Here is a 20,376-nt window from a genome sequence, read left to right on the forward strand (position 1 = left end):
TTCACCATGGCGTGGGATCATCTGGACATCGATAGGCCGCATTTGGCTTACATGATCCTGGGCGGTTTCACAGGTCTGTTCATGCTGTGCTCCTTGTTCGTCAAGGAGAAGCTGTACATCGGTGAAGCTACCGTAGCCACGCTCTGTGGTATCATTTTCGGCCCCCATGCGGCCAATCTATTCAATCCACACGAATGGGGAAATATCGATAAGATCACCCTTGAGTGCTCGCGAATTGTCCTGGTCGTGCAATGTTTCGCCGTCGGCGTTGAGTTGCCAAAGGCCTACATGGAACGGCATTGGAAGTCTGTTTCCTTGCTGCTGATCCCCGTCATGACCTGGGGTTGGCTTATCACCAGTTTGTTTATCTGGTGGCTGGTGCCTCCTCTGAACTGGCTGGAGGCTCTGGTTTGTGCTGCCTGTGTCACGGCTACCGATCCTGTCTTGGCATCGTCTGTCGTTGGTAAGGGAAAGTTCGCCAAGCGTGTCCCCAAGCATTTGCGTGACTTGCTGTCTGCGGAGTCCGGGTGTAACGATGGCATGGCGTTCCCATTCATCTATCTATCCTTCTACATCTATCACTATCGCCCTCAAGTCGGCGAGGTATGGCTGAACTGGTTCTGTATCACCGTTCTCTACGAGTGTATTTTGGGTGCTATTTTCGGCTTCACCATCGGTTACGTTGCTCGCCATGCGATCAAGTTGGCTGAGCGCAAGGGATTGATCGATCGTGAGAGTTTCCTGGTGTTCTACTTTGTGCTGGCTGTCTTCTGTGCTGGCTCAGGTTCTTTACTAGGCATGGACGACTTGCTGATTGGATTCGCTTGTGGTGTTGGGTTCAGTAACGATGGTTGGTTTACGGAGAAGACAGAGGAATCTCATGTCTCCAACGTTATTGATCTTTTGCTCAACTTGGCATACTTTGTCTATTTTGGATCCATCATTCCCTGGGAGGACTACAACTCCCCTCAGCTCGGCCTTACTCCTTGGCGGCTGGTGGTGATCGCGTTATTGGTCCTCTTCTTCCGACGTATTCCAATCATGCTAATGCTCAAACCGATAATACCAGACGTCAAAACCTGGCGAGAAGCGTTATTCGCAGGGCATTTCGGTCCTATCGGTGTCGGAGCGATTTTCGCCGCTATACTTGCTCGGGCGGAGCTGGAGCACGATAATACACAACCATTGCCTGAAGACGAGCTCCCCCTGCCAGGAACCAGCAATTACTATGTTGTCAGGCTCATTTGGCCCATCACTACATTCATGGTCATCACATCTATTCTGGTGCATGGTTCGTCTATTGCAGTTTTCACTCTGGGTAAACGCATCAACACCTTGACTATCACCCTATCCTACACACAGGCCAACGAGGATGGACCTTCATGGATGAACCGTCTCCCCCGTGTGCAGTCCATTGCCAAGGGCTCCATGTCCTTCCGTAAGACGGAGGATACGGATGCCTCATCGGACGAAAAGCTTCCTGAGTACCCTCCCGGTACCTTACCGCCCATCGGTATGCCCGGCAACTTCCTTCGTCGGCAACGTGACGAGGAGGGAGATAGTGAATCACAAAGCCTCGAATCATCTCGTCGCAAGCCCTTGCGGAGACGTCGCCGTAAGCGTGCTGCTGGTGTCGGAGGCCCTATTAGCCAGTCTGCTATTATGCCCGCTCCTCGGCGAACCGAGGAGGAGATCACAGCCGACGAAGAAAAGAAAGAACTCGAAGAGCGCGATCAGGTTGAGCGTGGAGCATCTCCACCTCATGCCGAGCGGGATCGCTTCGGCCGCGAGCCAGAGATAGAGGTTTATCAAGAGGGCCACAACATGATCATAGAGGATGAAGAGGGCAATGTTCTCGCAACTGAGGATACCTCTCATATGTCACCGGAAGAGAAGATTGCGCATATTGAAGCGCAACGCAAGCGTCTAGAAAACGATAAGTCCGGAAAATTGGCAGCATCTGAGAGTCAACCTCACACGAAGACTGAGGGAGAGGAGCTCAAGCAGTCTGTTGAGGAGAAGGCTGGTACTTCATACGGAAAGGCCCTCAAGAAGTGGACCAACTGGACCGGACTTGGAAAGGATCGGGCCGCGGAACAGCCAGAGAAGGCAGAGAAGGCCGATAAGAAAGAAAAGCCACCGAAGGCCGATTCAGCAAAGCCGAAACCTCGTTCAGCTCATGCATACCAATTCGGCAATACTATTATTGTTGAGGATGAGGATGGTGAGGTGATCAAGAAATACACCCTTCCCGGCGGCAAGAAGGGCGAAAAGGGCGAGAAGGCCCAGAAGGAGCCCACTGTCCCTGGCGAAGCACCTGTCCGACGTGGTTTGACCCGCATGGGAACCTGGTTCGGCATGGAGGAAGAAGGTGAATCTTCCCAAGCTGCTGGAGAAAAGAGGAAGGACGATGACTGGACTGCCGACGACGGCATTCGATTCACTTTGGCCCAAGACCCTCAAGTCAACGCTCAAGGCATTGGCCACAAGGGCCGACGTATGAACAAGCAGGAATTCTTCGAGCAGATGAAGGGTCTTGATGCCAAGGCCCGCCGGGATCTGGTGCAGCAAACCGACGCACCAGCACCAGTTCAAGAAAAGGCCCAACGCGATGCCAAGGAAGAAGTAAAGGCCGAGCAAAAGCAAGAGCGCCGCCTTTCTGCTGCCGCTGTCGCCGCTACTACCGGCACTAGCGCCATCCCCGAAGACACCGAAGCTCTGGATTCCGAGTCCGTCACCGATAGCGACGTTACTGACGACGAGTATGGCGACCACCACGGATCCCCTAACGTGGCTGCCTCGCTAGCGAAGTTCTCCCGTGGCGGTGGTACATCCGCCGCCCAAGAACGCCGCAACAACCTCAGCCCTGCACCACCCCGTATGCGAGACCGGCCTCGCCGCGATTCCGATGATGATGGTACAGAGCGTATCCCACCTTCGCGTCTCCGCCAAGCCGCCGGTCTGACCGCGCCCCCGCGCCAGGCTGACGACGACACAGGCGAGACCCCGGCCGAGCGTCGCCGCCGTCTGGCTGCTCTTGGTGTTGAGGGTGACGAGTCCGAGAACGACGATGGCTCAGACTCGGATGATAATGCCATCCTAGAAGAAGACTCAGACGTCGAGGAGAACGAGAACAGCCAGTCGAGCCAGACTACGAGCAAGAACCAGAACCCTGAAACACACAAGCCATCTGACAAGTCTTCTCCCTCTGGATCTGGATCTGGATCCGGCTCCGGCTCCGGCTCCCAGTCTGTCTCCCGCCACATCCCGCGTGTTTCGTGGGGAGGCGAGAAGGGACGTGAGCTTTAAGCGAGTTTGCTCCATCAAGCACCCTTGCTATCTCAAGGAGTCGATTGGACAGAAAGCTCTTGGACTTGGATTGTCTATCCCGTTCTTCGTCTGATTGCCATCGTTGGCCATACAGCGAAAACGACACATTCCTCCCAATATGAGTCAATACTGGAAATGTATCTACCCAGTCTCTATTGCTTCAACCCTTTTGCCTCAAGTATATTCATGTATCTTCTTATCGCATCCGCTGTGCATATTAATTGCTCTTGCATGTAATGACCTTGCTTGATCCCCGTGATTGACTCGTCATTTTTATTGAGTTTATATGATTCCGTTTTTTTTAGCTCGCTGCTGTTATTCTAAAGCGAAGCGAGCTTAACTATACAATGCATTCTTTTTATGGACATAAATAACCTCAATTCCTGTTGAAAATGCTTTCTCATCCAAGTGGTACTCCGTACAACCGGGGATAAACATCGTTAGAAGTAATTGTAGGTACATGAAAAGGACGGGTTTGATTTCTCTCTACCATATTTACCATTAAGAGAAAAACAACTTGATCTAATTAACAAAGATCGAGGTATCAAACGAACAAAGCAAGCTCAAGAAAAGAATAAAAACAAAAGCGTATCTAAACTAAGTGTAATCCATTCCACCCATGCCACTACTCCATAGTACTCTGCGGCCTCATAATACCCCTCCCAAAGAACTCACTAACAACACCAAACCGATCCCGCGAGCGAGACAGCTCCCCCTTGAACAAATCATGCTGGTCCGCGGAATCAATCTGGCGTTGACGGATAGCGCGCAGTGTTGCATTCGTCGGGGCGCAAACGGGACACTGCGCGTCCTCGTCGAGGCTGTTCAGACAGCGCTCGTGGAAGGAGTGTTTGCAGAGGAAGTGGACTGTGGGCAGGTCGAGGGTTCCGCCGCAGGATTGGCAGCGGCGGGATTGGAAGACTACTGGTTGGGTTGTTAAGTGGTCTAGTTCTTGTTGTTTGGTTTCGGTTTCGGATTTGTAGCTTGTGATGAGGCGGCGGTTCTGGAGAGGGAAGTAAGGTTAGTTTTGATATTCGCTGAATAGGAGGAGGATTGTCGAGAAGGCTTACGGTGGTGATTTCTTTGCGTTCGCGGTCGATGTTGTCGCTGAGGTATTTCTTCACGCGACCTATTGTTACTACTGCGTTGTTGCTAAGCGCTTGGATCACCTGCAATGGGGAGAGGAGGCCGTCTTGGTTGATGTGCTGCAGGACTGTATCTAGCTCATCGCCTGCTTCTTCGAGGATTTTCGGGCTCGAGGCGAAGTATGTTAAGGCGTCGACGTAAAGTTGGGGCTCGTCGGGCCCGTACCGGTGAAGCGCTTTAATGGCACCCTGTGTATCCTTTGCTGAAGTGAAGGAACGGAAAATGTCGAGGCGGAGACCTTCTTGCTCGCGGACGAGGGTGGATCCTTCCCTGAAATTTGACAGATCGGAGAGGAGAAGCACGTTGGATGTGGAGATCGGGATCTAGGTAGGTTAGATATTAGAGGCGAGAAATGGGCCATAGAGTAACTCACATCTTTCCCTTCAATTAGCTTCTTGGCTTTTGTCTCCCATTCCTGTCTTTCGCCTGCATCCTTCTTTCCCTTTGCTGTGTCCAGGTACATCTCAAACAGTGTTGTGAAAAGATCAACCTTGGCGTCCTGCTTCAAGTCCGGCTGCTCCACCAAAGTCTCGAGGAAATCTATGAACTCTTTTGGATGATCTACAAATGCAGAGAAGGCTGTTCGCGGCTTGGGAATGTCATAATCTGGCGGAGAATCTTCAACCTTGTCATTTGTGGCTGGCTCAGGGACTTCAGCAGGAGGTTGTGTGCCGGTGCCGACATTCATATACCGTAAAGGAAGAAGCGCAGCAAGACTTTGCACAGTGCTGGTCGTCTGTTCTTGGGGCTCCGATGGTTGTTCTACCTCAGTGCGTGGCCGGTACTGGCCAGAATAGTAAACCTTGAATAACTCCGATGTCCGCTCAGGGCAATGCGTCAGTAATACTCGGGCGTACTTCATCAAATTGTGATAGGCCTGGGATGGATTAGCTTGTTTCCACAGATGACACAGCTGAGACATACCACTTCGGGATCCAGCCGCCAAATGTATTCCACTGCCTCGGCGTACTTCTTAGAGTCTTCGATTAGGATATCAACAACCATGTCATTTTCGCCATGCTTCGTTGCAAGGTAGGCTGCTTGCTCGTAGTATCCGCCTTGACGGCACATTGCGATGGCAGTTTCAAGGTCAAACTTCAGCTCACCAGGAGCTTTGATAAACGAGTCTAGCTTGCTTGTGTCTTTAAGCTTTGCGTAGCAGTTCAAAAGAAGCGTTGTGTGATCAACCGTGGCACGGCCATGGTCGTGTAGCTCTTCGAGATACTCAATCAAGTTGTGAATACGTTGTGTGTCCAGGTACTATAGAAACAGTTAGTAAGAGAACATAGCCGAATCTCAACCCTTACTGACCTTGCGAATGACCTGAGAAGGTTCAGTATTATCAATGGCCCGGAGATACTGCTGCATAGCGGTATCATAGTCGCCCCGCTGGTACAAGAAGTCACCATACTTGCGATAGATGGCATTCTGTTGCAGCGGATCGATCCCAATCTTTTGCGCAAGATTGATAGCAAGAATATAGAGATTACGCTCATATAAGATCTCGAGCTTTTGCTGGAGGGTCTTTTCCCGATAACGGAAGATCTAAAGCGGGTTAAAAGAAAGACCAACAGAACATCATAGTATCCACATACCTTTCCATCTGTTGTAAGAAGAAACAAGTCACCCCATTCCATGAAAATACGTTTCATAGGTGACACCAGCGCTTCGCTATGCGCGATGAACTTGAGATCTGTATCGAGCAGAGTGAACGTGGTCGTGCCAAAGATATCCTCGGCCGGACTAGCAGTGTACTTCCTTAGCGGATCAGACTTGCTAGTCCCAGCCTTGGGCGGACAGACGAGAGCCACATAGTCACGAAAAGCATCAACGGACGTCTTTGGGCCCTCGAACGCATAGCTCGCACCACGACCCCGCGGACCGTACGTAAAGATCGCCTCCTCCCGAGCAATGAGAATATCCCCACCTTCTTTATCCAGAGTCATGCAGCCCAAGCCGCAGCCTGTATCTTCCAGAACGCGCGCAGGTTGGCCCTGCCCTCGCCCGGCGATGACCAATGTCAAGATGCGGCTCGTTGTTGAAATGTAGAGGGTCGTGACGGCGCCGGTTTGCGTTTCGAGGCCGGTGATCGGTTCCTCGGACTCGAATACGATCCGTTGTCGCGCGCCTCGGTCGTGGATGAGGTCGCCTCGGATGATCGTCACGGATCCGTTCGCGAAACCCACTGCTACCTGTGAGAGATCCTCGACGGCTGCGAAAGCCGATATCTATTCCATTATAAGTAAGTATTGACCTCATTTACCCTCACTTCAGGTGCAAACGCACCGGGAATTGTCTCCTGGCATTTTGTACAGAGATCGTCGACAGACACCGTGGGCCGCCATCTTTCTTCTCCGTATCCAGCGCCCAGACCTTCAAGACCGGCTCATTGGAAAGATCCTCTGCAACGGTGACGAGAAGAGCGGTATCGTTTATCTGTCGCATGTGCGTAATGGAGCCGGTATCGTGAGCCTTGAACGATCGCACGATGCGGAAGGCCGAGGAGACGATGTGGACGAAGCCATCGGTAGTGCCGACAAAGAGGTTCGCGGATCCGGTGCAAATGCTTGAGAGGTCACTCTAGATGTGACTGTTAGATAGGTCGTGGCCTGGAGCAGACGAAAGTCGAGGCCTTACATTGAAGATTGAGGAGCTGTCCTCTGGTAGCTTCACCGGCGACACGTCGATGAAGTTGAATGCTTTCCACTGTTGTTTCTGTCAGCTTCAATCCATCCGTAGGAAAGGTTGGTCGCTTACTGATGTCAGCGCCATCTCGGCTCGCCATTGATTAAGATGTGTGGAAGGTGACGATGCGGTTCGGAGCTCTCCCCGCTGGCGCTCGGGCCACTTGGTTCCTGACGTCGATCTACGGCTGCCAGGGCGATGTTCTTTTTTCCCTACTGTGTTAAATGACTGTTCGTTTATGGGGCGGTTTGTGTCTGTTTTCCTAGTCTACATATATAACTGTGCAATTACCATAACCAATATGTATTGTTGAAAGAGAATAAACGAATATATGCTAGAATTATAAGAGCCCGAAATAACTTCGCCGCCAAGCTGAAGCTTTCAACACGCTGTGGATGATGAGAAGATGGGAAGAACAAGAAGTGAAAAGCTTAGTCATAATAGCATCAAGGAACTCTCTTTATTGAGATAGATCCATGTGTAAAGGGGAAGGTTGCGCGTCAGAGGTCGGAATCGCTTTGAGACTCTGACTCGGCCGACCGCTGTCCTTCATGAAATCAAAACTTTGTTGCAGCCAACTACCAGCATCTGCAATTGCCTGGCTGAGGTTGAAACTCTCCATTCCCTGGTGGACACCTTGTCCATCCTGGGCTGTTGTTGGTACTGACCCGCTTAGGGTGAGGGGCAAAGACGCAGCCTCTGTGGCAGATTGATAAGTTGGTTGATGATCCAACTGTTGGGCTACTGGTTGTGGAATTTCTTCATCTTCACCTGATTGGGATTCCGCAGTGTGATATTCGTTGCCGGGAGATGTTGATTGACTCCTAGCAGAAGGAGAGGGGCTTCCGATGTTGGTCATCCTTTTTCTCTTGGAGTTTCTCGCTGTAGGTGAACATGAGTCTGGCCGAGATGCACGCTGTCTCTTCTCTGTGCTGAAAGTGTAGGGTGTAGCTGCATCGAGCATGAACTGTGTATTCATTGCTTGTGTCATGTTTTTGTTCGTAGGTTTCAAGCTCCGATCTTGACCAGCTTGCTCAGTGCTGAAATTGAAAGGAGTAGCTGCATCAAGCATGAATTGCGTGCTCATTGCTTGCATCCCCTCTCTGCTCATGGACTTCGAACTTCGCTCTAGATCACGTCGAATTGACTCTTCTAGACGGTAGAACGGAGTAACATTTGCTGAGTGAAGTGAAGCATTGGGTGAATGCACTGCTCGGTCCGGATTCGGTGTATGTTGATTGTAATATTCTGGACTGTCTAGGTCGTCTTGGAAAGACTTCTGGGCATGCAAAAGGGCAGCCTGGGTTGAAAGCTGGGTATCAGGGGTTGGGGGTGAGTCTTGTCCTGAATCTCCTCTTGGCAAAGCCGTCGAGTGCAATGACGTTACCCGATCGGACACTCCCAACGGTGCTGGCACTTGTTGGGCAGAAGGGAGATCATCGTAGGTGTTTTGCTCTGTTGGTCCAGAGAGATCTGTGTCTTGGAATGTCGACGTATATTCCTCGTTTGCAACTTCCTCGGCGACATCTTCCCCTGCGGCCTGATCCGCTGCAAGATTGTTCTCTATGAAATCTTCCTCATCGGCGAACCTGGTTTCTTTCGACAAAGTTTTGTGGCTTGCATCTTTCTTTATAGAGTCCTCATTTTGAACTGCTATTTCGTCAGGGGCCGGGGGTTGAGGTTCGGGTTCAGCTTCAGCATGATTCAATGCTTGATCTCTAGTAGGACTAGGGCTAGCGGGTGCGTGCTCGACTACGGACTTTTCTTTCAGAGGGCTGTCCTCCTGCAAAAACGTTTCTTCTTGCAGGATACTTTCATCTTGCATAGGGGAAGTCTTCTCATGTTGACTCGAATGTTCACGAAGCCACCTCCGATATTCAAACCTCGGAAGCTGAGAGGAAGAATTGACTATTCGGAGAGAAGCTTCCTGCGACAAATGAGATTGCTGATATTGTTGGAATGGTGATAATTTGGGAACGGTAGCGACTTTGGGTAAATTTAAGGCGGCCGATCGAGTCGACTGTGGGGATACGTGCCCGTTCGAGTTGGGACGAGAAGCCTGAGCTGTCTTCACTGGGACATGTTTGACAGGAGGACATTTTGTTGGCGAGCCCGGTGTCTGTGGAACCTGGACTTGAACAGATCGAGGCATCGGTCGACGAGCTTTATCTGACTGACGAGTAGCAATGGATATTGTTGGCGAGCTCGGCGGTTCGAACTTGGTGAAGTTCATGAGCTTCCGATCCTTCTTCAGCCAATCCGCTGTCCTAGGCGGCATTATTGATTGATCCTCCACTATCGCCGACGGCGGTTCCATTGATTTAGGGGGAGACCGTAGCGATGCTCCATTTTGTCCACCATGCCCCGGCCGCGGGGTGGGTTCCTTGGATTTTCTCCGTGGCGATTTAGAGGGCGAACAACGGCCTCCAGCTTGCACTGAGGTTCTGGGGGAGTTGCACGATGTCGCAGGAATCTCCGGGCGACGACTGCTAACCGATAGACCCTCTCGGTACTTCGGAGCCCGCAAATCAGTCTCCTGAACCACCCGCTCGGGCACATTTGTCTGGCGAGCCCTTGCCGGTGCACCAGTTCCACGCGTCCTGTTCTTCTTCCATGGATTGGCCCATCCCTCATTGAACGGGCCTCGCAGCGACGCAGAGAGAATCAACAACGGTTTGCCCTGCAGATAAGACTCCGCTAATTTCTCGACCCGCTGACGCTTTGCAGCTCGGGCAGCGTCATCTAGCTCGTCATCCGAGGCGAGGAAGTTATCTGAATCTATCTCAGAGGGCGAAGGCACGCATGTTTCGAGGGAGACTGGGGAGACGGGCCGTGGGTAGGGCATCGGGGTTGAGTTTCGAGCTGAGCGGAGATTAATTGTTGAGTGGAGAAGCCGCGGCAGTCGGACGCTGCGATAGAGGGGGTTTGGGCGGATGCTTGGAGGTTGTATTCATTTCTAGTGCAAAGTCAGGCCATATACGATTGACACCAGGCAGATGTATCTGCCAGAGATGAGTGCCTAACGCGAAAACCACTTAACGCGCTTGAGCTTAATGCCCCAGCAACCTTCAGACCCACGGCACCTGAGTGGGGAAATATTATGTCATCATCTCTCCGCGGAGCTCTACGATATTGAGCCTTTTGCTACTTCAAAGGTCGCCCGAAAAGGGACTTGAATTATTAAAAGCATTAAATTCTCCTACGGTTACAGCATGTTATTACGACAATCATGGGGGAACTATAGCTATTTAATTGGCATATTTGGATCGTGGTCTATCAGTCTACATACTACTTAAAAACAGCTCTTTAGCTCTTAAAAGGTAAATCATATTCACACGAAGTAAAACTCTGGATAATCAAACACCACACAGGCAAAAGAAAGAAAAGAATGAGAGGTCACCTTCGACCAAATTTAGCAAGTCAAGATGAAAAGAAACGAGAAAAATGCCACACTCCACTTCAATCACACCACAGCAAGGACACCAGTCGGGGAGATACAAACAAAGCAAGAACGCTAGAAAGCGGGGAAAGATGAGATGACATGAGCAGGCAATTTGTCTATGACACAGATAATCGAAGTCTCAAAGCAGGGTATCAAAGGCGGTGCGCATGTTGCGAGAGAGCCGGGAGGGAGTGCAGGTTGTTGGTGCAGATACACATGCTTCGATGGAATGGGAGGAGGGATGCCTTGGGTTGTTTATTCATGATACACGGGCGCGAGAAGGGGAAACAGGGGTTGGAGAGATGGAAGACATAGATATGGATCAAACATTGGACATTCAAACGAGGTAATAGAGGGACTGGGGTTGGTCATTAAGGGGTCATCATCACGGAGTGCTCGGCACGCTCCTTCATTCGCATGGCTTGGGCTTCCAGAGAACGGGCCATCAGTTTCGTCACTGCGGTGGGTGTTAGAGAATTGTTCTGGTTTCCGGAAGTTTGGGGGATTGTTGAAACTAACCTGGCCAGACAGCAGCTCGTTCCAAGAGACTGGCTGTCGCAATCAATATTTTACATCCGTATCCTCCTTCCACAAGACTGGGTAGTCGTTGCACAGCACTCAGCGCAGAGATGGAGTTGCCATTTTGGAACTGGCGCTGCATTTTCATCTCAATACTCCCCAGGATCTCCTTGATCTTATCCACCAGCTTGCAATCCTCGTCTTCTAGCAGCATGACTCCAGGTACTTGAGTCAAGTCGACATTGTCGCGGCCTAGGATACCAAGGTAGGGACCGACCCGTTCTTGAACAGTGGTGATCCACTCCGCCAGTACCTGTGCACAATCGAAAGCACACAACGCACACTGGATGGGTAGTTCGCGCGACGAGAATTCGGCAAAGGTGTTACCAAGACGATCCGACATGGAGATGGAATCCGCTGCATAGAACGCTGCTTTGCGCAGATGCTTTTCACGCTTGGATTGGCCGATCTTGTAGATGTTGGCGAGAGTCTGCATGGGCTCTTCTTGCGTCGGTGTCTTGGAGATGGCTAGATCTGATACTCCTAGATCGGCGATGGAGTCTCGTCTTGCATCAACGTGACCCGTAAGAGATGGATCAACAACGTCGTTCATTGCAGCATCTGGGTGCTGGAAAATCTCTGTGCCGCGTGCGAGCTCATCCGCCATACCATTCCAATCGCGTTGCCAGAATGCCTCTTTGCATCGGCCTAGGTTGACGAACAGACGAACATAGGCCAAATCAAGAAGAGGGATGCTGTCTGCAGACAAAGGTCCAGCCCCGAATGGATTCGGTCGCTCTAGGCTGTGGACAGGGTTGCTGGCCCATGCCGCTTGCCATGCCCGTAGAGCGGGCTCGATATGAGATTGCATAGCATCGGTCTCCTGGGCGGTCCATTGTCGGCCCATGTGCCTTTGGCGAGTTTCCCATATATAGTTGTGTAGCGAGTATATGAGTACCAGGCAACCGAAAGTACTTGGGCGGTTTTCAGAATTAGACAGATCGTCGGAGTTGTAGAACAAGTTTGCCGATTGACTCTGCTCTCGTTGGCTGGCAGTCAGAAGAGACGTCAAAGCAGCTGAAAATGACAAAGTCTTCTTCGAGGCTGTTTGACCCCCCATCTGCTTCCACACCTGGGGTGTTTCAGCCGCCCAGATATCCTCGTCACAGGGAAGGTCAAGGCGGATTTCCGAATTTGTGAGTGCAGGTGCATGGTTGTAGGCAGAAACAAGAAAGCTGGAAAGAACAAAGATAGCGTAGAGGGTACGTTTCCGCTCCTCTACAACCTTCCAATTCAGCCAATCTCGGCGCTCTTTCGGTTGACTAAATGACGAAGACATCAAGTTTTCCGAGTCACCAGGAGAATTATTTCCGTTGCTACCAGCAGTGAGATGATCTTGCGGCAGGTTGTTGGGATCCAGGTGATGTGTTAATTCGGCTGCGCGTGCTAGGCTAACCAAGGCAGCACAGTGCGTGCTAGCAATATCTGCCGATGTCTTGTCACCGCAAGTGTGGCCGTATATCACATTCAAGAGCATTGCCTGCACTAACCAAAGCGGGGTGTTGTGTACGGAGCTATCACGGGAGGAGTTTGAACGATTGAGAGCAGCAGACATGTCTGCCTTTCGCCGTTCTTCGAGGTACAACTGGATCATCTTTTTTGCGGCGTCGAAGAGATCCTTGGAGGCGGCAGGTTCGCGTTCGTACAGGGCACCGATAGCTGCCATGGAGAGGATCAAGCAACCCCCGCCTCCAGCGACACCGGTCGAGCTGAGATTGAGGTGTCCGCTTGGCGTGCGCAGGTTGTTCGTGTACTGAGGAGCTTGGAAATTGAGGGTGGGGATATGGAGAAAAGGGATGTGGGGATGGAAGTAGGTGATGTAAGCCGAGATGTAGCGCTGCAAGTCCGAGGTGCTGGGTAGTTGACCGGAGCTGTTGAAGCCAGTCGAGCGGGCGAACAACTCGCGACTGTTTAGAAGTCCACTTGCGGGTTGGGAATACTTGCGATGATTGAAGCCAGTGGGAGTCGACATGCTCGCTAATAGAGCCTGTCGTGTGGAGTCTGTAAATGTATCCGTTGAGATTGGTGAATGTTCATTTCGTAGGGCACTATTCGGGAAAGGAACGTTGAGAGGATTAGGAGATTCTCCGTTTGTTGCCAGAGAGGAAAACATACTCTGCGAATGTCCTCCCATGATGGGCTGGCCGACCGAGGTCATAGATGGAGGTGTAGCATACGTCTCAGAAAACTCAGAAAACGGATTCTGGGTCATTAAAGACTTAGGTGACACTGTCTCCGGGGGGATCCCCAGATCATTCAACGTCGTCGGGGAAAAATCGATCGCGAACTGGTTGGCCGGGTGGTGAGCAGGGAACGGGTTGTGCCAACCGTTAGAGATGGGGATGCGATTCGGACCATCCAACATGGCCTCGCTGATTCCACTCTGGCTACCCGTGCTCATTGCTGATGGTGAGGACTCGTCGATAACCGAGTCGTTACCATTTCCCATAACCACGCCTGCGTCAAACCCATTCATCCAGTCAAAGTGCATCTCTTCATCCATCATGGGATCCGCAGAGGGTGGAAGTCCATTGTGATAGTGACCGAAAGGGGACGAGGGAGAATCGTTGAAGCCTTGCGGGGATCCTGCGAAGTGTAATTGCGCCGGGTTGATGGTGCTACCGTGACCCATCAGCATGCCATCGATTCCCGTATCAAAGCTTCCATACACGGGAGCAGTCCGCAGTCCTCCGGACATGTCCATGGGAAGTCCGGAAGTTTCGATTTTCGAAAGGCTGTTCATCGAAGGGTGTCCAGAACCAAATCCTCTATAGTCCATGCTTGAGCCAACTGAAGAACTAAGGCTGGGATGATATGCGTGGCCCGATTGAGTGGGCGCAGATGATGGATTACCGGCACCGGGTATACCCAAGGCCGCCCCATCAACATGGCTGATGGTGTTGGCTCTCGGGCGCATCGAAGAAGCTGAACTATTGTTGGCGATGGAATTCTTACGAACCCGATTAGCACCGGGGGCGGCGCCGGTGCTCTCACGGCGGCCGTTTCTCGGTCGAGAAGACGGCGTGGTGGTCATGTGTAGCTTCTGCTGGTGTCGCAGGAGCAGATCGCGCCGAGCGAAGCACCGCGCGCAGTCCGGACACTCGAATGGCTTCTCCTTTGTGTGCGAGCGCTCATGGCGCTTGAGGTGCTCCAATCGCGCGAACGAGCGACCGCAGGTGGTGCAGACGTGGGGCCGAGGCTTGTCTGTTTTAGGGGGCGGAATGTTGCCATTGGCACCCGTTTGACCGTTTAGGTCGGTCTGCTTTTTTGAGTCCTTTGGAGCTACCGATATATGGGTAAGAATTGCACACAGGGAATTGTCTCAGCCAAACTCACCAGGCATATTTCCCGGAATTTCGTGGATGCTGGCAAGGTCCACCACTTTTGGGCTATGGTCCCGATCTTGTCCGACCATAGCATCCAATAGCATTCTAGTATTTAGAAACTTCTCACAGACAAGAGCGTTGACTGGTCTCGGAGGTGGGGGGAAGTTGCGACGTGCGGGAAATTGCTAAGGAAGCGAGGTTGCGTCAATCTTATGATTGACCGAAGATCGCTTCTGCACGATATTTGAGCTTTCAAATTTGTACAATGTGCCGCATCAACGACTATTCCATCCAAATGACATCAAGTCAGCATGTGTCTCATATGATGCGTAGAGGGTGCTATCACAACGACCCAAGGTACCGAGGCAAGCTATCGGGAACCTTGCCGTGAGATAGATGAACGGGACGCACCAATAAGAGAAGTGAATTTACAGTCGATCTATCGAAGGATTCGCTGTGTGCCTGGAAGACGGGTTGAATGGGATTCGATTCAGTGCAAGATACGGGGACCTGAGACCAGTATGGGGGGTATGGAAGCCTAGTATTGACGTCTGTTGGGGGGGTCGGACAGATCAGCGAACCGAACTAACATGGATAATGCTTGGACATAAGCGCTTCGGTCAGATTCACTCACATCAGACTAGCAGAGCTAGAGCAGTGACTTTGTATGCTCTAAACTCGGGCATCCATTGAGGGAATTGATCTCGCAACTGGGAGTTTGGATAAGCCGGAGATAACCGATGGAGTGCAGATAGGCAATTGTCGATAAGCAAAGAAACCACGACAACACTGGGGAAGCGAAGTGTGGAAAAAGAAGAGGATGACAGGAGAGGTGAAGTAGTTGGGAAGTTCGAAATTGCCTCCGAAGGAGTATTCAGAGTCGTTCTACAGCAGAGCGAGGTACCTGGGTCAGGGTACTTACATACACCGTTGGTAGTGGCAGTAGTGGATAGAGAGGAACCGGGAAAGTACTGGGGGGACAAGTACTGTGGAGGTACCGGCGATAAGAGGGTCCGAGGGCAAAGGTACACCGAAGGTACATACGAGGCAACTACCCAACCAGGGCTATGCCAGGCCCAGACAACCACGCAGGACGAGCAACAGATGAGCCAGCAGACGGTACCGATACAGAGCGCAGATGGTGGATCCCAGACACACGGGCTGATCGTCTCTGCCAATGATGCCCCCACGATTAACTAGGGTGATACCAAATGCGGCGTAGACCAAATCTTATAGACACGCACGTTCGACTGGATGCCCACCAGTTCCTGACTCTGGTTATCAACGAGACTCATTGGTCCCGTCTCCACGTACTTGCCCCCTCGAGATTAGCGCTGTAACGCCAGATTTCACTAGTATTGTGTCATTTAGGCATTATTTTCCATCCATACATGAAACATTTAGTTTGATGCTATGTGGAATGCCATTGAAGAATGTCTTTTAGAATATTTTTGTTTCAGAAAGGAATTCAGGAATTTGCTTTAGAATTGAATAAATTTTATGATAACTGGTATTTGGGTATTTGTAGTGTATACTGAGGTATTCCGTACTCGTACATTGTAATGAATACGCAGCTGCACTAACCAGATTGTTGCGCAGGACATTATTTTAATATTTTTTTTAATATTATTAATGTTGTTTTTAATTATTTCTGATATTTATATTATTTATGTTATTTAATATTCTCTAAGCTCAGGTGCCCAGGAGTATCGGAGTGGGCCCGAGAGTTACTGAGAATAACAAGCCCATACACGTTCATAATAATGGTAATATAATATATGTACGGAGTACTCCGTTCGGAGTAGTATGATTTCAATATGTGGGCGGCAAGACCTTGTGACAGATTTATCTTCAGTTGTTTTATTTTTTTTATCTTTCAATTTACTCCTTTCCAAGGCTTCCTAGAAAAAGCTACCTAAAGAATGCCGGGGGCGGAGTGTCCGGGTATGATTCAGCGGAAAGATCCGCAAAAGGAAGAGGCCATGCGCCATTTTTGTGGGGGAAGAGCAAAAAAGGGTTCGTGTGGGGGATTTCCCAACCCCAGAACATGAAACGAAATACACGCGGTTCTACAATTGGATGTGCCGGCAAGGGATATCCTCCGGTTCAACATTTATTGCACATGGTCTCAAGTGGCGAGGGTATGTCATTTGAAAGGGAATATGGGGCCTCTTTTTTTTTCCTTTCTTTTTTTGGGGTTCTTGGCTCCCCCAGACTTTTAATTTACTTTCCCCGGAATCTGCCCCTTGAATGTTTTCTAGAATCCCCATCCCGTCGCTGTATGGACTCACTGTGCACGTTGCGCCACGCCGTTTTGAGTTTGGGTAGTACGGAACGAGGCGAGGACACTTCAGCCCATTGGGCATGCAGCCGACCCCCATCTGATCGGTGTCGGATCTGGGGTTATGGTGATCCAGTATTTCAGTGCTGACATAGCCTTGAGCTCCTTCCAATACTAAGTTGGCGTGGATGCAGACAAAGAGGAAAGTGGTCACACGGCAATAAACGCATATTTGTCCTCTTCCCAAAGTCTCTCGTTTTTTTCCGAAGCTCACCATGTCTGGAGTACGTTGTAGGATTGCAGTTCGGTCGCACGGACATCTCCTTTGCAGAATCCCCCCGGACTTGACAATGCACTAGTCAAACTATCACACTAGAGCGAGTCTAAGAAAGCTGCAGGTGACCTCAAGGGTGGTCGGGCGACAAATTAAACAACAGTCCCGTAAACCGCCCTCCCTAGCTTTGATGCAGTGAGCTGTCCCGAAGCTGTGTTGATGCTGGGCTGATCCGGGCTGTTAGGGTGGCACTGGCCAATCCCCTAAGTGGGTTGGTAAAATAAGCTGCAACTCAAGGGGTTGAGTTTCCTTAAGAACATTGGCATACCTAAGGTATCCGGCCTATTCCCAGTAATTCGCGTCCATGCACGTATACGGAGTAGATTAAAATGAACTTTAGCCATATCAATATAACTACCTTGTTGAAACTTGGTCAGCAATATACCCGATATGTCCGACGGCCACAGAGTATAATCCAAGGCCTTAAATGAGCCAGGAGGATTTAGTTCTAGCGAAGACATGTCTCACCTGAAATCTGAAGCATCGTACAACTCAACCTCAAACACAGTTCACCGGTTTTGAACGCAGTCAATACGATGTTACGCAGTCCAGCTATGCCGTTCGTTAATACCTAGCCTAAATAGACGAATTTCAACCTTAAGATACAGCCTTACCCTGACATCCGCCAGCTCATACCAGTCTCCTGATGCAGGCCCAGCATATTGAAGCAGGCATCGTTTTATCGTGAGCTCAAGAATCCAGCAACCCAGGGGCAGACGCCACTGACCCCAATCATGCAATGATACTATACACTTAGGCACTACACTAGACAGTACATCGTATCCCAGTTAACAGGGGCACCCTTGGATGAGCGCTAGCCATACATCGAGCGCCGAGTCCATCAAACGTTATTGCGTAACCGCGCTTCGCGGATGATCTCTGTAGGATATGTGCGACGCATATCAAGTAGCAAGACGGGGTGTGTACGCTTTTCCAAACTAGTCATGTTTTACGCAATAATATTCTAGAGAATAAATTACAGATGAAACACTGGCTCAGGCAATGTCTAGCTATCAAAAGGTCCCCGTAAATTCTCCGAAGCGCCGACATCCTAGCCCTGCGTATTACGGGGGCCTAGTGGCCAGTGCTTGTGGCATCAACGCGGGATGGCGGAATTTACACCCCCTGATCGGACTTTAGGCCGTGCCTTTTTGTTTCTGTTTTTGTCCTTACCGGGTATTACTACCCGTTTGTGTCGTCTATTATCTGTGAAGAATACCCTATATTGTACGTTGTACAGACTAAGATAAGGTATCGTCATTCGCTTAGACATTAACCATCTATATATGTGTGTTGTACTCCGCATGTATCGTAGGTTCCTTTCCCAATTGATCTTGATGTAATCAGATTAGCCTGAAGAATAACCCCGGTGTACCTAGTCGATCATTTGCCTCCTCCGTGACTTCGTTCAATCTCCTGCGGCTCTGAGTTGTCTCACCCCATGCGTCATTATAGGTCCACAGTGAAACCGTTAATACAAATGAAAAGCCGGACCGACTATATTTGTCCATTTGCATGTGCATCTCAATTTATTTAAAAAAAAAGTAACTAGAAGGCACTAAACCAGCCACGTCATTCCAGATCGAGCGGCAAAAAGACGTGGGGTGACAGCACCACTCGGATGATCAGCGCCGGGGGCATCGAGACAACCCAAGGCGTGGATAATAGTAATTGACCAAAAGAATGTCCCCGTCAGAATCAAAGGCGCCAAATGTCGCACACGATCTGGCCAACCACATATTTATTTGAAACATGCAATCACACTTCCAGCAATAATGATCCATAGCAATATAGTGGATAGCGGAAGATACGGTGGAGCTCCCGCAAGCTCCCATGGAGAAATACAAGCGGCAATGAGGTATTCCGTATGTAATACTCCGTACTGTCTATTACCTAGTGCAATTCTCGGCCGTGTGCCTGGATAAAGTAGGCGATAACACGAGATACGGCATGGACTATTATTCCAGATACCATTATTATGACTACTGTGTATATTAGCGATAACAAATAGTGTTTTCCAGCTATCAAAGCAGTCTGTTTATGTAGTATATTGCGCTCCGTACTAACGGTATGTCTCCGGCAAGTACAGAATATCAATGCAACATCGGATGCAGATCGTAACAGCTATTATGCAGTAGTAATAGTCGGGAATGGATTTCCCAGCGTATGGACAGGCGCTCAAGCTCGCAGCCTGACTGGATGGCCTGAGTCCCTGCGTGAATGATCAAAGTTTAGTGTGGGTATAAGGCCGGATCATACTGCCAATGGTACAGGCATCAGTGTGTTCGGGCCTACCCAGGAACAGTGCTTTCTCATCAAGGAAATGAGAAGCATTTGTGGCGAGTTCTGGAGTTTATTCAACGCTAAGATCAGACATGAAGATGTTTATTTATATTTAGTATGATCCAGTAGGGAGTATAGAGAGTACCTAGTATGATGTATGGAGTACACCGATGTATATCGAATATAACATTATATGGCACGTTAAAGCAAGATAGGATTCAACTGCCTAGACACCCTTGTACTTGAGTCATATGTTCTTTTCAGTACTCCGTACTTCGTACTTTACCATTAAATTACAGATAGGCGGAACAAACCGCTCTTCTCCGATAAGAAAAAAAAAGCCTCGGGAAACTGAACCTGACAAATTGACCGGAGACATTATTTGACCGGAGAACAGCCGAAGTCGCAAATGTTGAGCTATTTTAGCCTGTTTCTGTTTCTGCTCTGCTAAGTTGTAAAACGTGAGAGCGGTTAGATCTGATGTGATTGACGGGGCTGGCTCAGGCATGCATTAGCGGTATTTATTGCAGGCACGATGACGAGAGAGAACTGAATGTGCACTTTTCTGGATTGGATAGGAGCAGACTTGGCCGGTAGATCAGATCGATTGATTTTCTAGCGTGAGGTACCATGCGTGATATGCAGTCAGCTTCGGAGTTACGTATTATACACACTAGTTCTACCTAGGCACTACTTCCAGATATATGGTCACTACCCAAGGTGTCAACATTATAAACAGTATCATACACACATATACTTCTCAACTGACTCCGATGTCTTGAGCCGAGCAACACAAGCACAACAGTCAAAACTGTCTGACATTGAAATGCGCTCAACGGTCTCCATTCGAATTCATGCATGTCATACCTGGAGCGTCAATCCACCCCACTATCTCCATGTTTATTGGCATTCCAATATTCAATATCCAATACAATACAACATAGATGTCCAATATAGCAACATTGAGTGG

General features: G+C 50.0%; 5 protein-coding genes across 5 annotated transcripts; 2 read left to right on the forward strand and 3 right to left on the reverse strand.

Annotated features, from left to right (window-relative positions):
- Positions 1 to 6: 6 nt before the first annotated feature.
- PEX2_030130 (Na+/H+ antiporter Nha1) lies at positions 7 to 3,309 on the forward strand (the record flags this gene model as incomplete). Its single annotated transcript, XM_016740288.1, has 1 exon — positions 7 to 3,309. The coding sequence occupies one exon, from the start codon at positions 7 to 9 to the stop codon at positions 3,307 to 3,309; it is 3,303 nt and encodes a 1,100-aa protein (XP_016597410.1).
- Positions 3,310 to 3,955: 646 nt separating this feature from the next.
- PEX2_030140 (tethering complex subunit PEP5) lies at positions 3,956 to 7,261 on the reverse strand (the record flags this gene model as incomplete). The annotated part of the gene is made up of 9 exons (XM_016740289.1): positions 3,956 to 4,333; positions 4,401 to 4,799; positions 4,850 to 5,353; positions 5,401 to 5,736; positions 5,788 to 6,021; positions 6,072 to 6,704; positions 6,763 to 7,056; positions 7,114 to 7,175; positions 7,234 to 7,261. The coding sequence occupies 9 exons, from the start codon at positions 7,259 to 7,261 to the stop codon at positions 3,956 to 3,958; spliced, it is 2,868 nt and encodes a 955-aa protein (XP_016597411.1).
- A 360-nt stretch (positions 7,262 to 7,621) lies between these two features.
- Positions 7,622 to 10,006, reverse strand: PEX2_030150 (uncharacterized protein; the record flags this gene model as incomplete). The annotated part of the gene is made up of 1 exon (XM_016740290.1): positions 7,622 to 10,006. One exon carries the CDS (start codon positions 10,004 to 10,006, stop codon positions 7,622 to 7,624), a length of 2,385 nt encoding a protein of 794 aa, XP_016597412.1.
- A 968-nt stretch (positions 10,007 to 10,974) lies between these two features.
- On the reverse strand, positions 10,975 to 14,612 carry amdX (putative C2H2 transcription factor (AmdX); the record flags this gene model as incomplete). Its single annotated transcript, XM_016740291.1, has 3 exons — positions 10,975 to 11,060; positions 11,123 to 14,464; positions 14,519 to 14,612. 3 exons carry the CDS (start codon positions 14,610 to 14,612, stop codon positions 10,975 to 10,977), a joined length of 3,522 nt encoding a protein of 1,173 aa, XP_016597413.1.
- Positions 14,613 to 18,229: 3,617 nt separating this feature from the next.
- PEX2_030170 (uncharacterized protein) lies at positions 18,230 to 19,347 on the forward strand (the record flags this gene model as incomplete). Its single annotated transcript, XM_016740292.1, has 2 exons — positions 18,230 to 18,288; positions 19,248 to 19,347. 2 exons carry the CDS (start codon positions 18,230 to 18,232, stop codon positions 19,345 to 19,347), a joined length of 159 nt encoding a protein of 52 aa, XP_016597414.1.
- Positions 19,348 to 20,376: the final 1,029 nt, after the last annotated feature.

The sequence above is a fragment of the Penicillium expansum genome (genome assembly GCF_000769745.1).
Source record: "Penicillium expansum strain MD-8 chromosome Unknown contig83, whole genome shotgun sequence".
NCBI classification, from domain to species: Eukaryota; Fungi; Ascomycota; class Eurotiomycetes; order Eurotiales; family Aspergillaceae; genus Penicillium; species Penicillium expansum.